The sequence below is a fragment of the Eufriesea mexicana genome, unplaced genomic scaffold, assembly GCF_001483705.2.
Source record: "Eufriesea mexicana isolate 0111107269 unplaced genomic scaffold, ASM148370v2 scaffold2839, whole genome shotgun sequence".
In the NCBI taxonomy this organism is placed as follows: domain Eukaryota; kingdom Metazoa; phylum Arthropoda; class Insecta; order Hymenoptera; family Apidae; genus Eufriesea; species Eufriesea mexicana.
This window is the reverse complement of record NW_016910923.1, coordinates 31,398-47,758: the sequence shown is the minus strand read 5'-3', so window position 1 is coordinate 47,758 and position 16,361 is coordinate 31,398. Positions and strand designations below refer to the sequence as shown.

General features: G+C 51.2%; 1 protein-coding gene across 1 annotated transcript in view; it reads left to right on the top strand.

Annotated features, from left to right (window-relative positions):
* Positions 1-3,505: 3,505 nt before the first annotated feature.
* LOC108550555 (TSC22 domain family protein 1) overlaps positions 3,506-16,361 on the top strand; it is a 33,496-nt gene continuing 20,640 nt past the window's right edge. The window contains exon 1 of the mRNA XM_017904305.1: positions 3,506-3,836. Within this exon, the coding sequence (XP_017759794.1) occupies positions 3,506-3,836 (331 nt within the window). The remainder of the gene's footprint in view (positions 3,837-16,361) is intronic.

Below are 16,361 nucleotides of genomic sequence, written 5' to 3'. Positions count from 1 at the left end.
CGACCTGTGTAATATGCGCGTAGAATAGCCAAACGCTTATGATCACTCACCGAGTTCAGCGCTGCACGCGATCCCTGTCGAGCTACCGAAGAGTTAGGTTATGTGTCCCGACGTTGCGTCGATCTCGTTCCAACACCTCCGATCCAACTGATCCTATGGACGATGTGTCACGAGACCACGCGAATTTCTCGAAACACGCGAACCGAATATAGAGAGGATTGGGTTTTCGAGGCTAGAAGAACACGATAAATTTACCAACGCGGCCGAATCGACGTGACGCGATCCCGAGCAAAAATGGCGGCTCGCCGATGCCCGATTGTTCCCGGATCTTCTTATACGCGGTGTAAATTGAAAAGCGTTTGATCGCTGTTCCAGTTCCTTCTACTCTTCTTCCACGGTCTCGGGGATAGTGTTCCGGACAGAAACGATAGAGATTCCTTGAAAATTTATCCGGCGTATCGTCTCAGGGCCGTATGAGGGCCGCGTTTTTCGAGCGTGGCGTGATTGAAAACGCCTGAAGCGTGGAATACGCGGTGATTCGTCGAAGACGCGTCACCCTGCGGATAATGGCTTATTAACGAAGCATCGCCGCGGCGCGCGAGGAAGCGGACGAAGCGGACGAAGCGGTCACTCGGCGCGAGGTGAACAGAGATACTACGAGGCGTCCGGGTGGAGCGACGGAGAGGCAGATGGAATCCTGATGCCGGGAGTCCAGTCACGGGTTTTGTCGACGCCTTCGAGAGAAGGGTCTTGACACAACGGGGCTTTAATTACGCCGATATCACGGTAATTAAGCCGATCAATGCGTGCCATTGTGCGGCGACCACGGGGCCCCATCCACGCCGAGGCCCATCCATAATCACGGTCATGGACCCCCTTCGTTCGACACAAAAGCACCCCGGCCCATGGGACACCGGGGTGTTTCGAGCCTTGTGTGTTACTCTTCTTTTTGCGGGGAAATCGTGTGAAAGAAGGCACAGAAATCGACGATTCGTTTAATTGAAACACGCGCACAATGCGATTCTCGCGCTGGTTCGCTCCAGTTCCTGCACGAACAATGCTCCTCCTCGTGATCCGTCGACGAATCATCGGTGCACCGTCATCGGGTAATGACACGACACGGTGAACGCTTCGTTTTCGTATTATTTGGAACCGCGGCGAAGGTAGAACGCCGTGTACGTGGAATTACCACTGCGATTTCGCCCGAATAATCCTAGCTGTTCGTGGCTCATTCCTGCAATAATCGTAGACGATTATGTTGCACGTGGCTGCAAGGCAGACCGAGACTGTGACGAATATAAATACGCTCCTTTCAATTTCTCGTCGCTGAAAGAAACGCAGCGTGGAAGCCGGTATTTCTTCGACTCGAGGGAAATCGTGTGTGAAATTCATGGCTCCGGGCGGCCACGGTCTCGTGGCACATGGTCGTTGGTCGGGGTAATCGCTGCTTGTGCAAGCATCGATACCAGAAAATCGCTCAAAATCGCTCCTCCCTAAAGCGTGCTCGCTGGGAGGTTCGCCGAGTCGCGGATACAGCCACGACAATATTCCTTGCATTAATCGAATGGGGTTTGCGTTACAATCATCCGCACGATATTTCTCGGTAATACGCGTTACCTTGCACGCTTTATCCTATGGGATCGCGAAATGGTTTCCTGGTATAGAGGCTTATTGTCAGCGTGTCTCACTGAAATATCTTGTTCAAAATCCCTGGATTAAACTAATTATAAAATTAATTTAGTAGAACTTGTCGGTAATCAGTTGCTACTTTAGGTCTAACTCCTATTGTCAAATTTTAGGACTTTAGCCGAGAATGTTCTATTTGATATGAGATCGCGAGATGGTTTCCAGGTATAGGGACTTATTGTCAGTGCTTCTCATTGAAATGATTCCTCGAAAATCCATGGATTGAACTGTGAAAATAATTTAGGAGCACTTGTCATTAATCAGCTACTACCTCAGGTCTAACTCCTATTGTCAAAGTTTAGAACTATAGCTCAGAATATTCTGTTTAATATGGAATCGCGAAATAGTTTCCAGGTATAGAGGTTTATCGACAGTGTGTCTTACTGAAATGTCTTATCGAAAATCCATGGATTGAACTGTAAAATTAATTTAAGAGAACTTGTCGGTATTCAGCTGCTACCTTAGGTCTAACTCCTATTGTCAAAGTTTAGGATCTTTACTGAAAATATTCTATTTGAGTCCTAATATTGTTAGGATTATTTTGTGTAGGAATCGTAGGAAAGAAAACAGGGAAAGAATTAAATTCTGCTGGTTAGAGCTAAAAGAATATAGAGGCCTGGCATGTAACTGAACTGTCGCGTTCCTAACGTCGCCAAAAGAAGAGAAAGATTAAAACAAATACCGGTGCAAATCCTCGCCAGGTCGATGCCAGCCCAGGCTACACATTCATCGTCACTGCACTTTAACATTTTGTCCAAATTTTATTGAGAATATTTCTTAATTTCCATTGCAATTACGAGCGAATTTAGGAGAATAGAATTCCAATAAGAGAAGATTAGACTCTGAGAAACTGTGTATTCAAAACTGCCCAAAGACACTGTACTACCTGGGTCCATATCTCCACCCTTCGGCCACCGCGATAAATCGTTTAAACGTCTAATGGAGCTCTAAGCGTTCGAGTATCGGCACCTTATCATCAAAGAAATCGATGAAACGAGGATGCATTAGATCCCCGGTGATTACAGTCGATAGGCCTCTATAGGATGAAACTCGAAGAATCTCAAAAGGCGCAGCGTCATCGTTCCTTTGTAATCTGCCCCAATTACGAAAAACCCTTCCAAGGCCGCGTGGATGGTCGATTCGAAGCGATTCAGTCTGTCTACCAACACGCGAACGCTTTGTCACTGTTTACCGTGGTTTATCCGACACGTAAAACCTGCGAGCGGAGACGAGAGGAGAAAGATTTGTTTGCGACCGCCCGCGCCGTTTTCACTGTTTGTCGTAGGAGTTAGGACGACTGGGCCTTGCCCACAAAGTGCCGCTCACCCTTCCGCTTCGAGGAACCAAGAGACCAGCCGAACGGTACACTTTTTAGCCGCTATTTGCGCCGGTGATTCACGAAATACGAGCGGAAGAGGATCATCAAGCCAAACTTCCCTGCGATCTCTCGCTCTGTCCTCCCTGGACAGATGGCACCTCCGATTGGCAAGCGTAATGTCACCGTGCCGCCTCCATTAACAGTTGTGTTTATCCACAACTGTTTGCTCCCTCTCCGTGCAGCGGAGCAGGGTGAAAAGGGTCGTTTCTTGCTATCCATATCAACCAAAATCGACGACTACTCGAACGACTACTTAGATCCTGGTAGCAGGACACGGGTGTACCCGACGAGTTAGTCGTTTTATAGAATCGGGGAACTCTGATATTCTTTTCCCGGGGGGCAAGTTTTCTAAAGAGTTCATGACGAAACTAGTACAGACAAAGGAATTCTCAAGGAACTCTGATATTCTTTTCCTGAGGGGGCAAGTTTTCTAAAGAGTTCATGACGAAACTAGTATTGACAAAGGTATGTGCACGAATGTTGCAGGTGACGGTAGCCAGCACGAGCACGACAAGCACCAACACGGTTCATCCCAGCGTAAACGACATGGACTGGTTTGCCGGTGTGGCCGAGGAGGAACTGCTGTACTACACGGGCGTCGGGAACGACGTCGACTCTCTTTGGGCTGTGATAGGGAGCTTCGTGCCTCCGCCGCCTAGACCACCTTATTTACCGGAGGAGGGTGTTACCACCGACGGACTTACCACCTGTGATTTGTGTTCGTGGGCGTGGAGGAACGACAGGCATTCCTTCTCTCTCGATGGCACCCTCGGTAAGTGCTACCAGTCGATTTCCTTTCTCCACGGAATCATTTTCCCTGCCGGTCCAGTGTCACGGATACTCGAGGTACTCGCGGGCAACCGAACGCGTCAGGAATTCGTTTACTGGAACGAATGGTAGATTTTTCTCCGCTTCCAATTAAGATCCTTTGTCCGGGTGTTTTCTTTCGCTGACGCGAGACTGGCGGATGACGGTTCCAGTGTCCCTTCCAGGACGCGGTCCTCTTGTCAGCACTTCAGCCTCTCTCTCGAAAAGGGTTGAGAAAGGCTCTGGGTAGTAACATGGAGGGCCGCGTCATTCTTTCTGTACATACTTCACCGTATTTGTGGCGTATTTGCCCAGCAAACAGCTTTTTCAGAGGATACTTCCAGCCAAGTTTCTATCCGAAACGAGGGGGCTCTGCTCCGAAATATCTCTCGGATCGGTCGCGTGTTCGAAGCTTGGTTCGAATTTTTGCATCGTGAAACGTCGCGTTGTTCGTTTTTCGAACGGGTAAAGTGGGAAGCGATTTCGTTACGACGGGACCCTCGAAGTCGATGGTCGGGTTAGTTGGAAAGGGCGGCTATTAGGGGCGAAGGAGGCAAACCAGCCTATTAGGATTTAACGTCGGGTAATAGAACGTTTGTACGCGCGTGCAGTCCCTAGAGCAAATATTAAACGACGAACTGTTGACCATCCAGTGGCGAGCAAAGCAAAGCCAGCTCGATCGAGCCGTTAATACGATATCGTCGAAAGGAAGACACGTCTGGTTTATGTACCCCGATGTATAACGCCGCGAAGAACATTAACGTCGCGTGTACCTCGAAGGCGTTGACGATGTCATAATCGATAGGAACTGGTTGAAACGCGAGAAAAAGGAAGGGGCACGCAAGGTGTACGTCTCCGAGCGTACAGGGTCCTCGGGGTGAAAGGTCGACCGTTGGGTGCACCATGGGAGGCCTGGCGCGCGTTCGTGCCTGTAAAACTTCTCTCTCCCTCTCTCTTTCTCTCTCTCTCCGTGTCCCTCATTCGACTCGCGCTAATTCTCGTGACGGACAAATTAAGACGGATAATTCAAGAGCTCGCCCTCGCTTTAGCCCGACCTCCACATCCGGCTGAGGCGTTTCGACCAATCGGAGACCCGACGCGACCACTCCTATGGCTCTCCCTACAGCGATCGCATTTACGATCCTCGAGTGAACGCGTAGCAGTGATTCGAGGTATCGAAACGATGCGAAAGAAACCCGAAAGGAACCCCTCGATTCCACGAGTAACGAGAAGAAGGGGAGCGGACGCGAGTGCAGGCCAATCTTAGCAAATTTACTACCTCCTCGCGAGACTATCGATTAATCGAAATCGGATATCGCGGGGAAGGCTTGCCGGTAAGCGAACAGTCGAATAATAACGAGGGACCAAGGGACCCCATGGACCGGTGCGCGCTCCGAGACTCGAAATCGAAACGGGACTGATTGAAAGGGGTCCCGACGGAGGCCGTGCTGTACATTCGGTCGGAAGAATTCGTCCAATCAGAAAGCCAGGTCTACCCTGGAGGACCTCCGTTCGCACGTACGCGAAAGCAAGGCATCCATACACGCGTACGTAAACGTCTTCGTAGCGTGGCAGGGTGCCCCACCTCCGTTCGAGGCCTGTTCGGCGCAGCCGCCCTCCTCCTTGTTTCAGCCCCTGCGGGCCCCATCGTTCCAAGCACGCATTATCGCCATTACCATGAATTCCAGCAGTTATTACGCCTCTGTTGCGCCGCCACGAAAATGGCGGCCCGGTGCATCCTACCGTGCAACGAGGACGCGCACCGTGTTCGGTCCCCGTCCACCGGGCCCGCTCGGCCGCCTGCGCTCCCGGCGTGTCGTTGCGCCGCTTACGGCACTCGACAATTAGCGTGGAGAATGGAGGCTTCGTTTTCTCGCCGCGTTTCGTCGCCCCTGCCCGAGATTTATTCCTCCCGCTGTCGACGTGGCCGGCCTGACGAACCGGCGGAACCCCGAGCACGCTCGTAAATTCGCCAAAGGTCGCCCGCGAGTGCGGCCGGGAACGGAACGGTACCCCGGCACCGTGGAAATTGAAACTCGCATGCCACAGTCGAAAGCCGAGCAACCTCGCGCCGGGTGATGAACAGCTCGTAATAAGCCGTGCGGCTGAATTTTAATGCCGTTATTAAAGCGATAAATCAGCGGAAAAAGATGGACGAGCCTCGTACGTCGATAAGATTGCGCGCCGATTCGCAGCCGGGCGCCATTGTCTCGGCCGAAAGCGGCGCAATTACCGCGCGAAAAACGGCAAGATAAATAGAGAGGAGGCGGAGAAGAGGGAGAGGATGAAGAGAAGAGAGGTGGTCTCGAGATGGGGGGCTGTTTGAGGCAGCCTCGCGATGGGGTAATCATCGCGTCACTTCGCATCTTCCGCGACGTAATAATTACGAGATCGCGCCTCCGACTCTCCTCGCAGTGGGTACGTACCAGAGCGCGAACTGGTCGGCGCGAAGGAGGAGACGGAAAGCCAGCAACGATGCAACGAAACGCAAAGGGACAGAGAGAAGTTAATTCGAGCTGTTGACTTTTTTCCCTGACCGGATCTCGCGAGGACGCTGCGCGATTCCACGTGGTCGAGGAACCACTACTCGTTGCAAAGTCTCTCTTTGGATTTCTAGCTGGGTGGCACGTTGTCAGGTGGCGAACGTTGTCCACTCGCTTGTTCTGGAGAGTGCACGCGTTTCGCAGAGGTCGCGTAATAAACTCGGATTAATACCTCTTCCCAGAGACACGGTAGATGTATTCGAGATTGACAGCAGCAATCGCAAAGCATCGCGAGGTACCGCGAAGGGTCTCGATGAAGAAGGATCGATGCCCGAGGCGACGCATTTCCATCGACGATCGCCGCTCGATCTCGAGGCATCGTCGATCGACAGGTCCCGTTGGGGCAAAACGAGGCTGCACCTAGCGGAGTGCCGACAACCGCAAAGGGGCACGCTAACGCGACGATAGAAGCGTCGTGGCAGCGTGGATCCCGCGCAGGAAGTCAAAATCGCCGCGTGAAGCTCCGCTTGAAAGGCGAAGGTTCGCGGCGGAGCCGAGAGGTAATCACGCGATGCCGCACGAAATGATCGCAGACCGCCAATTAGAACGCGAGGCCGCGCGCTGATTGTAATAGCACACACGTCGAACAGCCGCCAAGAGCGTGCAAAAGCGCGGGACAACTTCATACCCTCGCAGCGAGTGGCATTTATCGACGCGGCGGACTCGGTTTAATCGGCCACTCGTTAGGATATCCCTGTGTTTCGCAAAAGCACGTCCGTCCACGCCTGAGTCATCCTTTTAATTCGCGTTACGCGCCCCCGGCTACGTATATTCGTATTGGGCCGATGTTATCTCTCGTTGCGTATATACGCCTGGTCCCGGGCTGCGTAACGAGGCCTCTTCTTCTCTTTGCTCGTCCCACCAGCATCCCCCTTTTTCTCCCTTTACTCTCGTCCTTTCAGACTTTCTCACCGGGAGCGTTCTTGTCGTTGCCGTTGTTCATCCTCCATCTCTCTTCGCCGCGAAGCAGCGTCGCACCTCTGGTAAAACCTGCGTAACGCCTCGAGACGCGGGTGCCCCGAAGAGTCGCTGAGACTGCTCGCGCGAAATTGACTTTATACAGATTATCTCTCGGTTATCGAACCTACTCTCTCCTTACGTTTTGCATATATTTAGAGTAAAGAAACTCGAGTTTGTAGAGGAACGCTTCGATAACAGCCTCTCTCGCTCTCTCCCTCTCTCCTCCATCGGAGGCTTCTCCACGCGAACGCGTGTGCGTCGTGGTACCCTGGATAACCAGCGTGTAACGCCCGGAGACTCGAGTGCCTGGAAGGGTGGAAGAAATTAACTCTTAAAGGTTATTGTCCGATTATCGAGCTTCCCTTTTATCTACATCTCCGATACCGCGTATCTAGAATAAGAGAACTCGCGTTTACGAGCGAACCCCTCTACGACGAGTTCACTTTTACGTAAACGAGCGGGAACGATAAATCGTCGGAAAGGAGAGAGCCCCGAGCCTCCCGTTTAATTGAGCCCCGCATCTAATCGAGGAATCCATTGGTCATCGCGGTCCTTTTCCCCCCGTGGCCACGATGTCGCATGTTCGGTTGGCAGAAAAAACGAGTAACAGGCTGGTTCGCGCCCGTAAAGTGCGAGCTCCAGAAGGATGCAAACGAGAGCGAACCCCGGGCCCCCTTTCGTGCGACCGAAAATTTTTCGACCGCACCCCTCCCGTTCGTCCCGGCACTTTTATATGCTCTCTCTCCGAGCCGCGTACTTTTAATCTTAGAGGCAATCTCGCCCACGTAGATTTATTGGCGGCGGTTCCTTGCGCGCTGCAGGGCTACCGTGCACTCGTGTGCGCCACCCCCTTTGATTGCGTGCACCCCGATTCGTTACGTGTGCTCGCATTTATCGGCCGCTTACGGTTAATCCGCGCGCGTCCCGCCGTGGAATTGTTCTCCGCTCTGCTCCGCTCCGCTCGAACGTCTATCGCCGAAATAAAGCAATTCGACGTCGAAAGGGGGGGCACAGGTAAAAAAGAATCACGAACGACCCTCTGCGGAGCACGGGCTCGGGCCAAAGGTAGATATTCGTAAATTCCACGCTCGCTTTTGCAAATATCCCCGGTAGTTTCGAGGATTCCTCGTTTTTCAGCGACTTTCCGCGAAAGCCATTAGTTAACAAGGCCCTCTCGAGTCCATAATCTTGATAGGCCTTGCGCGCGAGACGTCGTCACGACAAACGAGCTTCTCACGAGGAACAACCAATAATTCAAGCGAAACTACCACGAGCGCGATGATTCACGCGGCAACGCGAACGTGTCGTTTCACGAGCCGGTATGAAAAATGCGTTAGCGGCCGTGGAGCGGACGGCGCGAAGAAAAAGATTGCGAAATTGTATTTGCATGGCAAATTGAAACCGGATAACAGTCGTAACGGGGCTGATCGTCGGACGATTAATTAACCGCGTCGGCAGCGTTAATGATATGCAAACAAACGGCGCTCGGCTACGTTCCAGCGGATCATTAATCCGCGCTCAGCTAACCGGTATAACGACGCGTTTAGCGTTACCTGCCAAACACGCGTGCACGTAGTTCGGTAAACGCGGCGATAATACGTCCACCGTGGCAACCGGCCTCGTGCATCATCGCTACGATGCGCGACCGATTTCTCGGAGCATTATGCTCCGTGGACGATCGGAATGGAATTAATTATCGGTACTAGTCGCCAGGCGACCGAGTGTGGACGATACTCGCAGAACGAATGGCTGCCGGGCGTGCATTACGCGAAGTTTGCTCTGCCGCGACGCGTGTAAATCATAACCGGTGAGGTGTTGCCATAAATTAAAGCACGCGATAGCTGGAACACCTTAATTAGCGTATCCGAGTAGCCTGGCGTTCATTAAGCGCGGGAAGACAGTCGCGCTTGTCGCCGGATAATTCGCGATGCTCGTAACTCCTTCGCGATCGCGAGATCGAGCAGCGCGCAGTGGCTAATGATCTCGTTGACGCGAAGAATTATATGCCTCGCGAGGTGACGGAAATTTTGTAACCCCCGAGAGACGGAGGACTCCTCGAGATCGAGTTTGCCACACGGTTCTTCGTGCATTTTCAACGATGGCTGTGCTTAGACGCGTCGTTGTTACGAATACCCACGTGTACTCGGATAGCAGGTGCGTCCCGCAACCGAGTCGACTCGTTCGCGATAATAGCGCAGCCACCATAAACGTCCGAGGTTCCCACGTGGGTCGAGCTTAACGAGCTTTCTTTCGGCTTACGACTATCGGCGAGATAGTCGGTCGGGGAGAACTCGAGCCTCGGTATGGAAATTCCAAAAGGGGATTCGAGGTATCGGGAATACGAGCGAGACTATTCGGTGATCGTCCTCGTCGACTTCCATTAAAATCCACCAGGCGGTGTTAGTATCGTTTAAGAAGTTACGACCCCGAGAGTCCGCTGCCCTTCGACTTAATTTCAGGCGTCGAAAGGATCGTTGCCGGGAAGACGACATCATTCCTATGGTTTTCACCGTGGAACGCAGGTGTATCGGCCATGCTATCCCATTCTCGTGGCGATAATAGAGCACGGCGCACACTTAAGCGGGTTCTCGCGAGGCTCGCACTTAACGAGCTTTCTTTCTGCTCGTAGCCGAAGGACGGCCATATTGATACAACCGAGCTACGCGATTCTCTTCGGTATTTCAGGTAATTAAGATTACAAGCCGCGTCGATTACCGGGAGACAGGCTGTCGCGTGTTTCCCAACGGGCGAACACAGCCGTCTCGATGCCCCTTATCTTCGCCACTTACCGAACTATGCCGAACTTAGGCCTCTTATCTCGGAAACACGGACCATCCGCCGGGTTCCGGAAACATCCGCGTTCCACGCTCCCTCCGTCTTCCTCTCGCGACCTTTTCCAATCCAGACACACACGCACGCGTACGCGCACTTACCACCGGCTCGCACACACGCGCGCAGACCGTTTAGGAATTCTCGTCGCTCGAAGGATAGCTGAGAAGTAGCCTCCGTTATTTATCCCTCGTTTTTTCGCTTATCTTGTTTCACGCGACGGACGCGCTCACGAGCAGGAGAAAGAGTTGTTAACAGCCGACGTATATCGCTACATTAGACGCGATAGAAATACCACCGCGACCGTGGCAAATCGAACTAACTCGTGGTCCAATCCTCCTGCTAACCTCTCCTTTCCTTTCCGCTTCCAACGCCTCAGTCTATACTTTGTCATTCTCGATTTGACAGCGTCTTGCGTCATCTCTGTCGCTGTAACGCGAACTAAGTACCTTTCCTCCTCGTTCTCCGTCTCTCTTTTTCTAGTTCCAAATTCGACCAGGAAGAGACCAGGAAGAGAACGAGTCGCGGAACAATCGGGCGGAAAATTGGTCCAGTTGATAGAGCTATTCGACTCGTTGGCTGATGTTCCAAACGACTGCAATCTTCGGTATTACGGACAACTGGGAAATTGATCCGACTGGATTGCTCTGATAGCTCTCATTCTACATTAGACTATTTTCCTCGAAGCGCGAATTCTCTTCGCGAACAGCGTTAACAGGAACTCGAAAGGTTCCAAGATCATTCTCCCAGCGAAAAGCTGCTTCCACTCGTTACGGGGCAGGATTGACGCTCGGAAATGGGGCTTGAAGTGCCATAGACACAGCGGCAATAGAGCCATCGAGTCATAATTGCCGCACGAGTCGTTGAAGTCACTAGGACCCGAAAGTGTTCCCAAAGAACGATAATGCCCGCTTTGTTTTCCTTCTGGCCTCTTTCCGAGCGACCATTGCTGATTACGCTCGAGCCTTCTCTCAAACGGGAAGAAGTGTACCTCTGTTGTCCACGTCGAGGGACAAGGAGAGCCTATCCACTCGATTCTATTCTTACGCTTTTGCCCGACGCAAGTACGAGTACCCTGACATTGACGTGTACCAAGTGCCTCGACGCTGCTTCTCTCCTTGCTTCGCGCACACGGTTGACGTAGAGTATGAATGATTCCGTTAACTGGACGTTGCCTCTCGTAGCCCGAGGATTATTTCTCAGGAAACGTTGAAGGGTGCATCGAGTGAAAGCCGCTTCCTTGAGAATTTTCGTCTCGACTCGTTCCTAAAGCTCGGTCTGAAATCGGACGTTAGACAGTCCGTGGTTTAAACGCTAGGCAAACGACGCCGTTGAAAGCATCCTGCCACGACTTGACGAACAACCGAGCGGTATTTTTCCTCGCGAGCAATCCCGATGATTTAAGAGACCAGTTACGTCTCACGGTACATCAAGATCGATGCTCATCGCGTATATCCGAGAGTCGATTTTACGCTTCTAATCGATCCGTGCAATCTGCAGTACCTAGCAAGGTCGATAACCCATCGAAGGAAAGAAGGTGACAACCGAGATACGATTGACATCGCATCGAATCGGATAGATGATATCGCTGAACCTGTCATTTGGCACATTTACGTCCTATTACCGTTTTCGATCGCACAGGGTCTTTGACCTCTTCGACGTAGCGAGGTCTGCTTGAAAAGCGACTTTAATGACGCCACGCCGGGATATGGGAAAATTAACGTGTATTCCCTCGCGAGTGGATCCCCGACGTCTTAGCATGACGCGATGGATAATTTATCGTGCTCCTTCGAGTAGTTAACTCGGACGAGTGAAGCCTAGTTAGGATACCAGAAGTCGATGATAGAGAGGAAAGTGTCCCCGAGCGTGTCGTAGATCATGCGTAGATTTAGAGGGGAGACCGAAGCGGAACCGTACCTGGTATTATTCTTCTGGATTTTCTGAAATAGCAGTGATCCCGAATTCCTTCTCGATCCCGAACCGAGCGTTCACTGTCAAATTCGGCTGTCTTCCTGGCCACACCTTCGGAGGCAGACAGACAAGGGAGACGCGTATGGAAGCAGCGTCGGGCTGGTGAACTTTAGATGGGATGACGGATAAATCGGCCCAACGATCGTTCACCTGGTGATGGATCTGTTCTCGGCTGTTCCTTTATTCCCTTGCCTGGCTGAAACCCCGTTCTGGACGCGACCAGCGCGTACACCTTACACATATTTTCAATCACGATCTACGATCCAGCGTTGTACGGCTTTATCTCGATTATAGTTCCGAGATGGCAATTGAGTCGGCCGTGAAAGCAGTATAATTCCATCGCCGCCCGTCCGGATAGATAATGACCGCGTTACGATACAGTAATGACACGATTGCCGCGCCATTAATGCGTACGTTGATTGTAGATTAATATGACGTAATGGAACGTCCAGTTACTTAGTTCCTGTGCCTCGAGGACAAGGCACAGTCGAGAGATCTTTCGCTTCCTATCTGCCCTCTCTTTAACAGTATAATAAATTTCACCATCCACCAGTTGTACGCTTTCCATCGTTGCTCGAGACCTATTAGCCTAATAAGGTGACGGTATAAAAGTTGGAGAAAAAGCAGGCAGATTACGGTGACACGAATGGTCAGGATCGAGGAAAAAGAGCCTTCGAGTGTACCCAATATCTCAGTGATACGACAGGCGCCCGGTAAATGGACGATCCGGTTTCTTTCCCCTTGAAAAGCTCGAACAGAGAAGTCACGCGGTGATCTCGTAGCTCGCGAAACTCGATGATGGTTCGTCGTCAGCCTAGAGCGCGTCGCGGTCCTCCGAGTGTCATGGCGTCGGTGTCATGGCGGCTCCGATTAACTCGTCGTCGTTAACATCGTCGTTAACTAAATTAGGAAGGTCGAACGTCAGGACGAAAGTAACGTGGTCTTGAACAATCCGGTTTCTTTCCCCTTGAAAAGCTGAAACAGTGAAATCACACGGTGATCTCGTAGCTCGCGAAACTCGATGATAGTTCGTCGTCAGCCTAGAGCGCGTCGCGGTCCTCCGAGTGTCATGGCGCCGGCGTCATGGCGGCTTCGATTAACTCGTCGTCGTTAACATCGTCGTTAACTAAATTAGGAAGGTCGGACGTCCGGACGAAAGTAACGTGGTCTTGAACAATCCGGTTTCTTTCCCCTTGAAAAGCTCGAACGAAGAAGTTACGCGGTGATCTCGTAACTCGCGAAACTCGATGATGGTTCGTCGTCAGCCTAGAGCGCGTCGCGGTCCTCCGACTGTCATGGCGCCGGCGTCATGGCGGCTTCGATTAACTCGTCGTCGTTAACATCGTCGTTAACTAAATTAGGAAGGTCGGACGTCCGGACGAAAGTAACGTGGTCTTGATCGTTCCACGGGGTAGCGATCGACGCAACGAGATGATTTACGCGTCGTTAACGCGGCTTGGTACCCGCGGTTCGTTTTAGAAAAGGGAGCCGGAACGATTAACGGTGAAAGTCCCGCGCGTGAATTACGACGTGTCTATGGAAGCGTGCCTGTCCCGATAGCGTGGACCACGCCATAGCGTGAGAATCGGCGACGTCTAATTTCATCGGAACGCCTACCGACTCTCGTATTGTCGGGAATATTATCGAGCTCCGTGGAAACGACGGCCATAAACACGCGGGTTAATGGTCGCGTCTGAGCGCCGATAGAACACGTTTTTGGTAATTAACACGTTCTCCAAGAAAGTGAAGGATACTGACAGCACTTTGAAGAAAGCTAGAAGTTTATGGTATAATAGATATAAACTTTTTGGTACCACCGTATACTCTTCCGCGTATCAATTTTCTATCTTTATGATAATTTTCTATCTTTCAACGAAGAGATATCTCTCGTTAGGTAGGGTGGTGACCTACGCCATTATAAAATCGTGCTAATTTTCTGAGATGATGCATGGTGTTAGGCACGTTTCGTGCCCCGTTTGCCACTGGTGATGCCGAAATTATAAACTAACGAATTAAATGTAAATGGTATTGTAGCCACCTTCATTGTCATCCTCGCCACTAGATAGATTTCTACTTCAAGAAGGTTAAGTAGAAATTTTTTCTTAAATAGAACTTTGCTCTAGTATTTTTATTTTTCGGAATAGCAGAATATTTTTCACGATTTTTATGGTAGATCACTGATAATTTTCTACGTAATACGATTCGAGTACTCATTTTGGATACGTTCCGTGCCACCTGTGCCTTTGATTATATAGAAAGTATAAATAGACCAATGAAATGTGAATTAAGGGCGGAAAGGAGCGAGCCAAAACGGATGGAAAATGTAATGAAACGGGGTCCAACTTTCCCCCCGGCTCCTGATGGACGTTTCTGGTTTAACGATATTACCTGTAGCGTTTAGAATCACTTTGTACGGTACAAAGTGAGACACGAAGATTATATAGCAACGATAAAAGGGGAAGAATCGGTAATATCAGGAGTGGAAGTTGTCCGAGCGACAAAGTTACATCACGGATATCGTAAAGCGAGAAACAAGATGGGCGGCACGGAGAGTAGAGATTCGGGATAGTTGGAGGCCGAAGGGAAAGCAGACCGATGGAACTACAATTTTGTTGATCGTCGAGAAAGTATGGTCGTAAATTGTAAAGAACATTCGTCAGTCGCTTTCGGAACACGATCTGTTTACACGGGCATTTAGGAGCTGAGCACCGGGCTTAAATATCTTTTGACATCCGAATAGCCGGATGCGCGATGCAGGGTGCAAGGGAGAAGTCCCTGATGACCCTCTGGACATTCTTGTACTGGCCCATGGCTCTCTGAAGCTCGTAAAGGGGCGAGTAAAAGTGATTTGCTGTCGTGGCGCGTTCACCCTCCAAACCGTCGTCGTATATCTCCATACTTTTTAATCGTGCGTGTCTATCTGGAAAAATTTCATCGTAAATAAAGGTGGAATTAAATTTTATAGTGGTGGTACGCGAGAGCAAAATTGCCGGTCGTCGGAACCAATTAACTCCGTACAGATCTTCCATTCGTCCGACGTAATTCCAGTTTGCTCGTCGTTATTTTAATTGATATTACGGCGCGAGGGGTAGCACGAGACGAGGGGAGAAATCGAGTTCGTACGCTCCTGGAAATTCGAGTACGTCACCGGTCGCACGAAAAATACGCGTCATCGATTAATAATCCGAACGGGAACGGGTAGGCAGGTATACCCCTAGGCTCTATGAATCAACCTTCTTTCCAGGGAAAGAAGAAAACGGTGACGGTGATGTCTCTATTGAGACATCAAGATCCTCCGGAGCCGGCTTAATTGCTCAGGCATACTTGCGGTTTCCATGATTTATACCGCGCGACTATTTTCAGCTGCTAGCAGGCCGAACACGGACGAAGCCGTGAATATATAATGAATTGGACAAAGCCGCGAGTGTATTGAGCCATCAGGTAGTCGAGATGGCCTATCGACGCGTTTCAAATCCACCATGGCGCGCTTTTATTTACGACCGGCTAATTTCTCGAGTAATCGCGCGAAATTTAGTGTCACCTCTCATAAACCGAACCCTTTCTGCGACGTCGAATCGATGACCGAGTATCCTCGTTAACGATGGCCCCCTCGCAGCCATTTTTCTCGGAAGCGTGCGCGCGCGCTGCTGTTGGCCGTGGTCAAGGATCATCCGAGAAAACTAGGGGCACCGCAGATTCGCGAATCTCATCACGAAACGAAACGTAACGTAACGAAGCTAACAGAGGATGGTCACTTGGGTCGAGCTCGATTCGATGGAGGCTCGAGGCAGAAATCGATCGGCTGACTGGAGCTTCGACTCGGCTGCAGCGTACGTTCCCTAAAACCACGGCGGTCTGAGCAAAAAGAGCGGGAATTCCGATCGGTTCATAGACCGCGCTGAAAGGTGGTCGGGTGCTACGAGCCGAAAAACAACCGATGAAATATCCTTAAGAGCGCGTAATTGTCGGCCTCCCTTTTCTCCGCTCGGCCGCCGCGGAGCGCGCAAACTCGCTGGCCTGGACAGTTACAAAGCGCGCGATTAACGGTAAAAACGAGCAAACCGAATGGCGTGGAAGAGTAACAAATAGCACGGACGCAACCGGAGCGAACCTGAACGGTGGAACGCGGATCGGAGAGAGGAGAGAGGAGAGGAGGGGCGAGGAGAGGAGAGAAGAGGAGAGGAGAG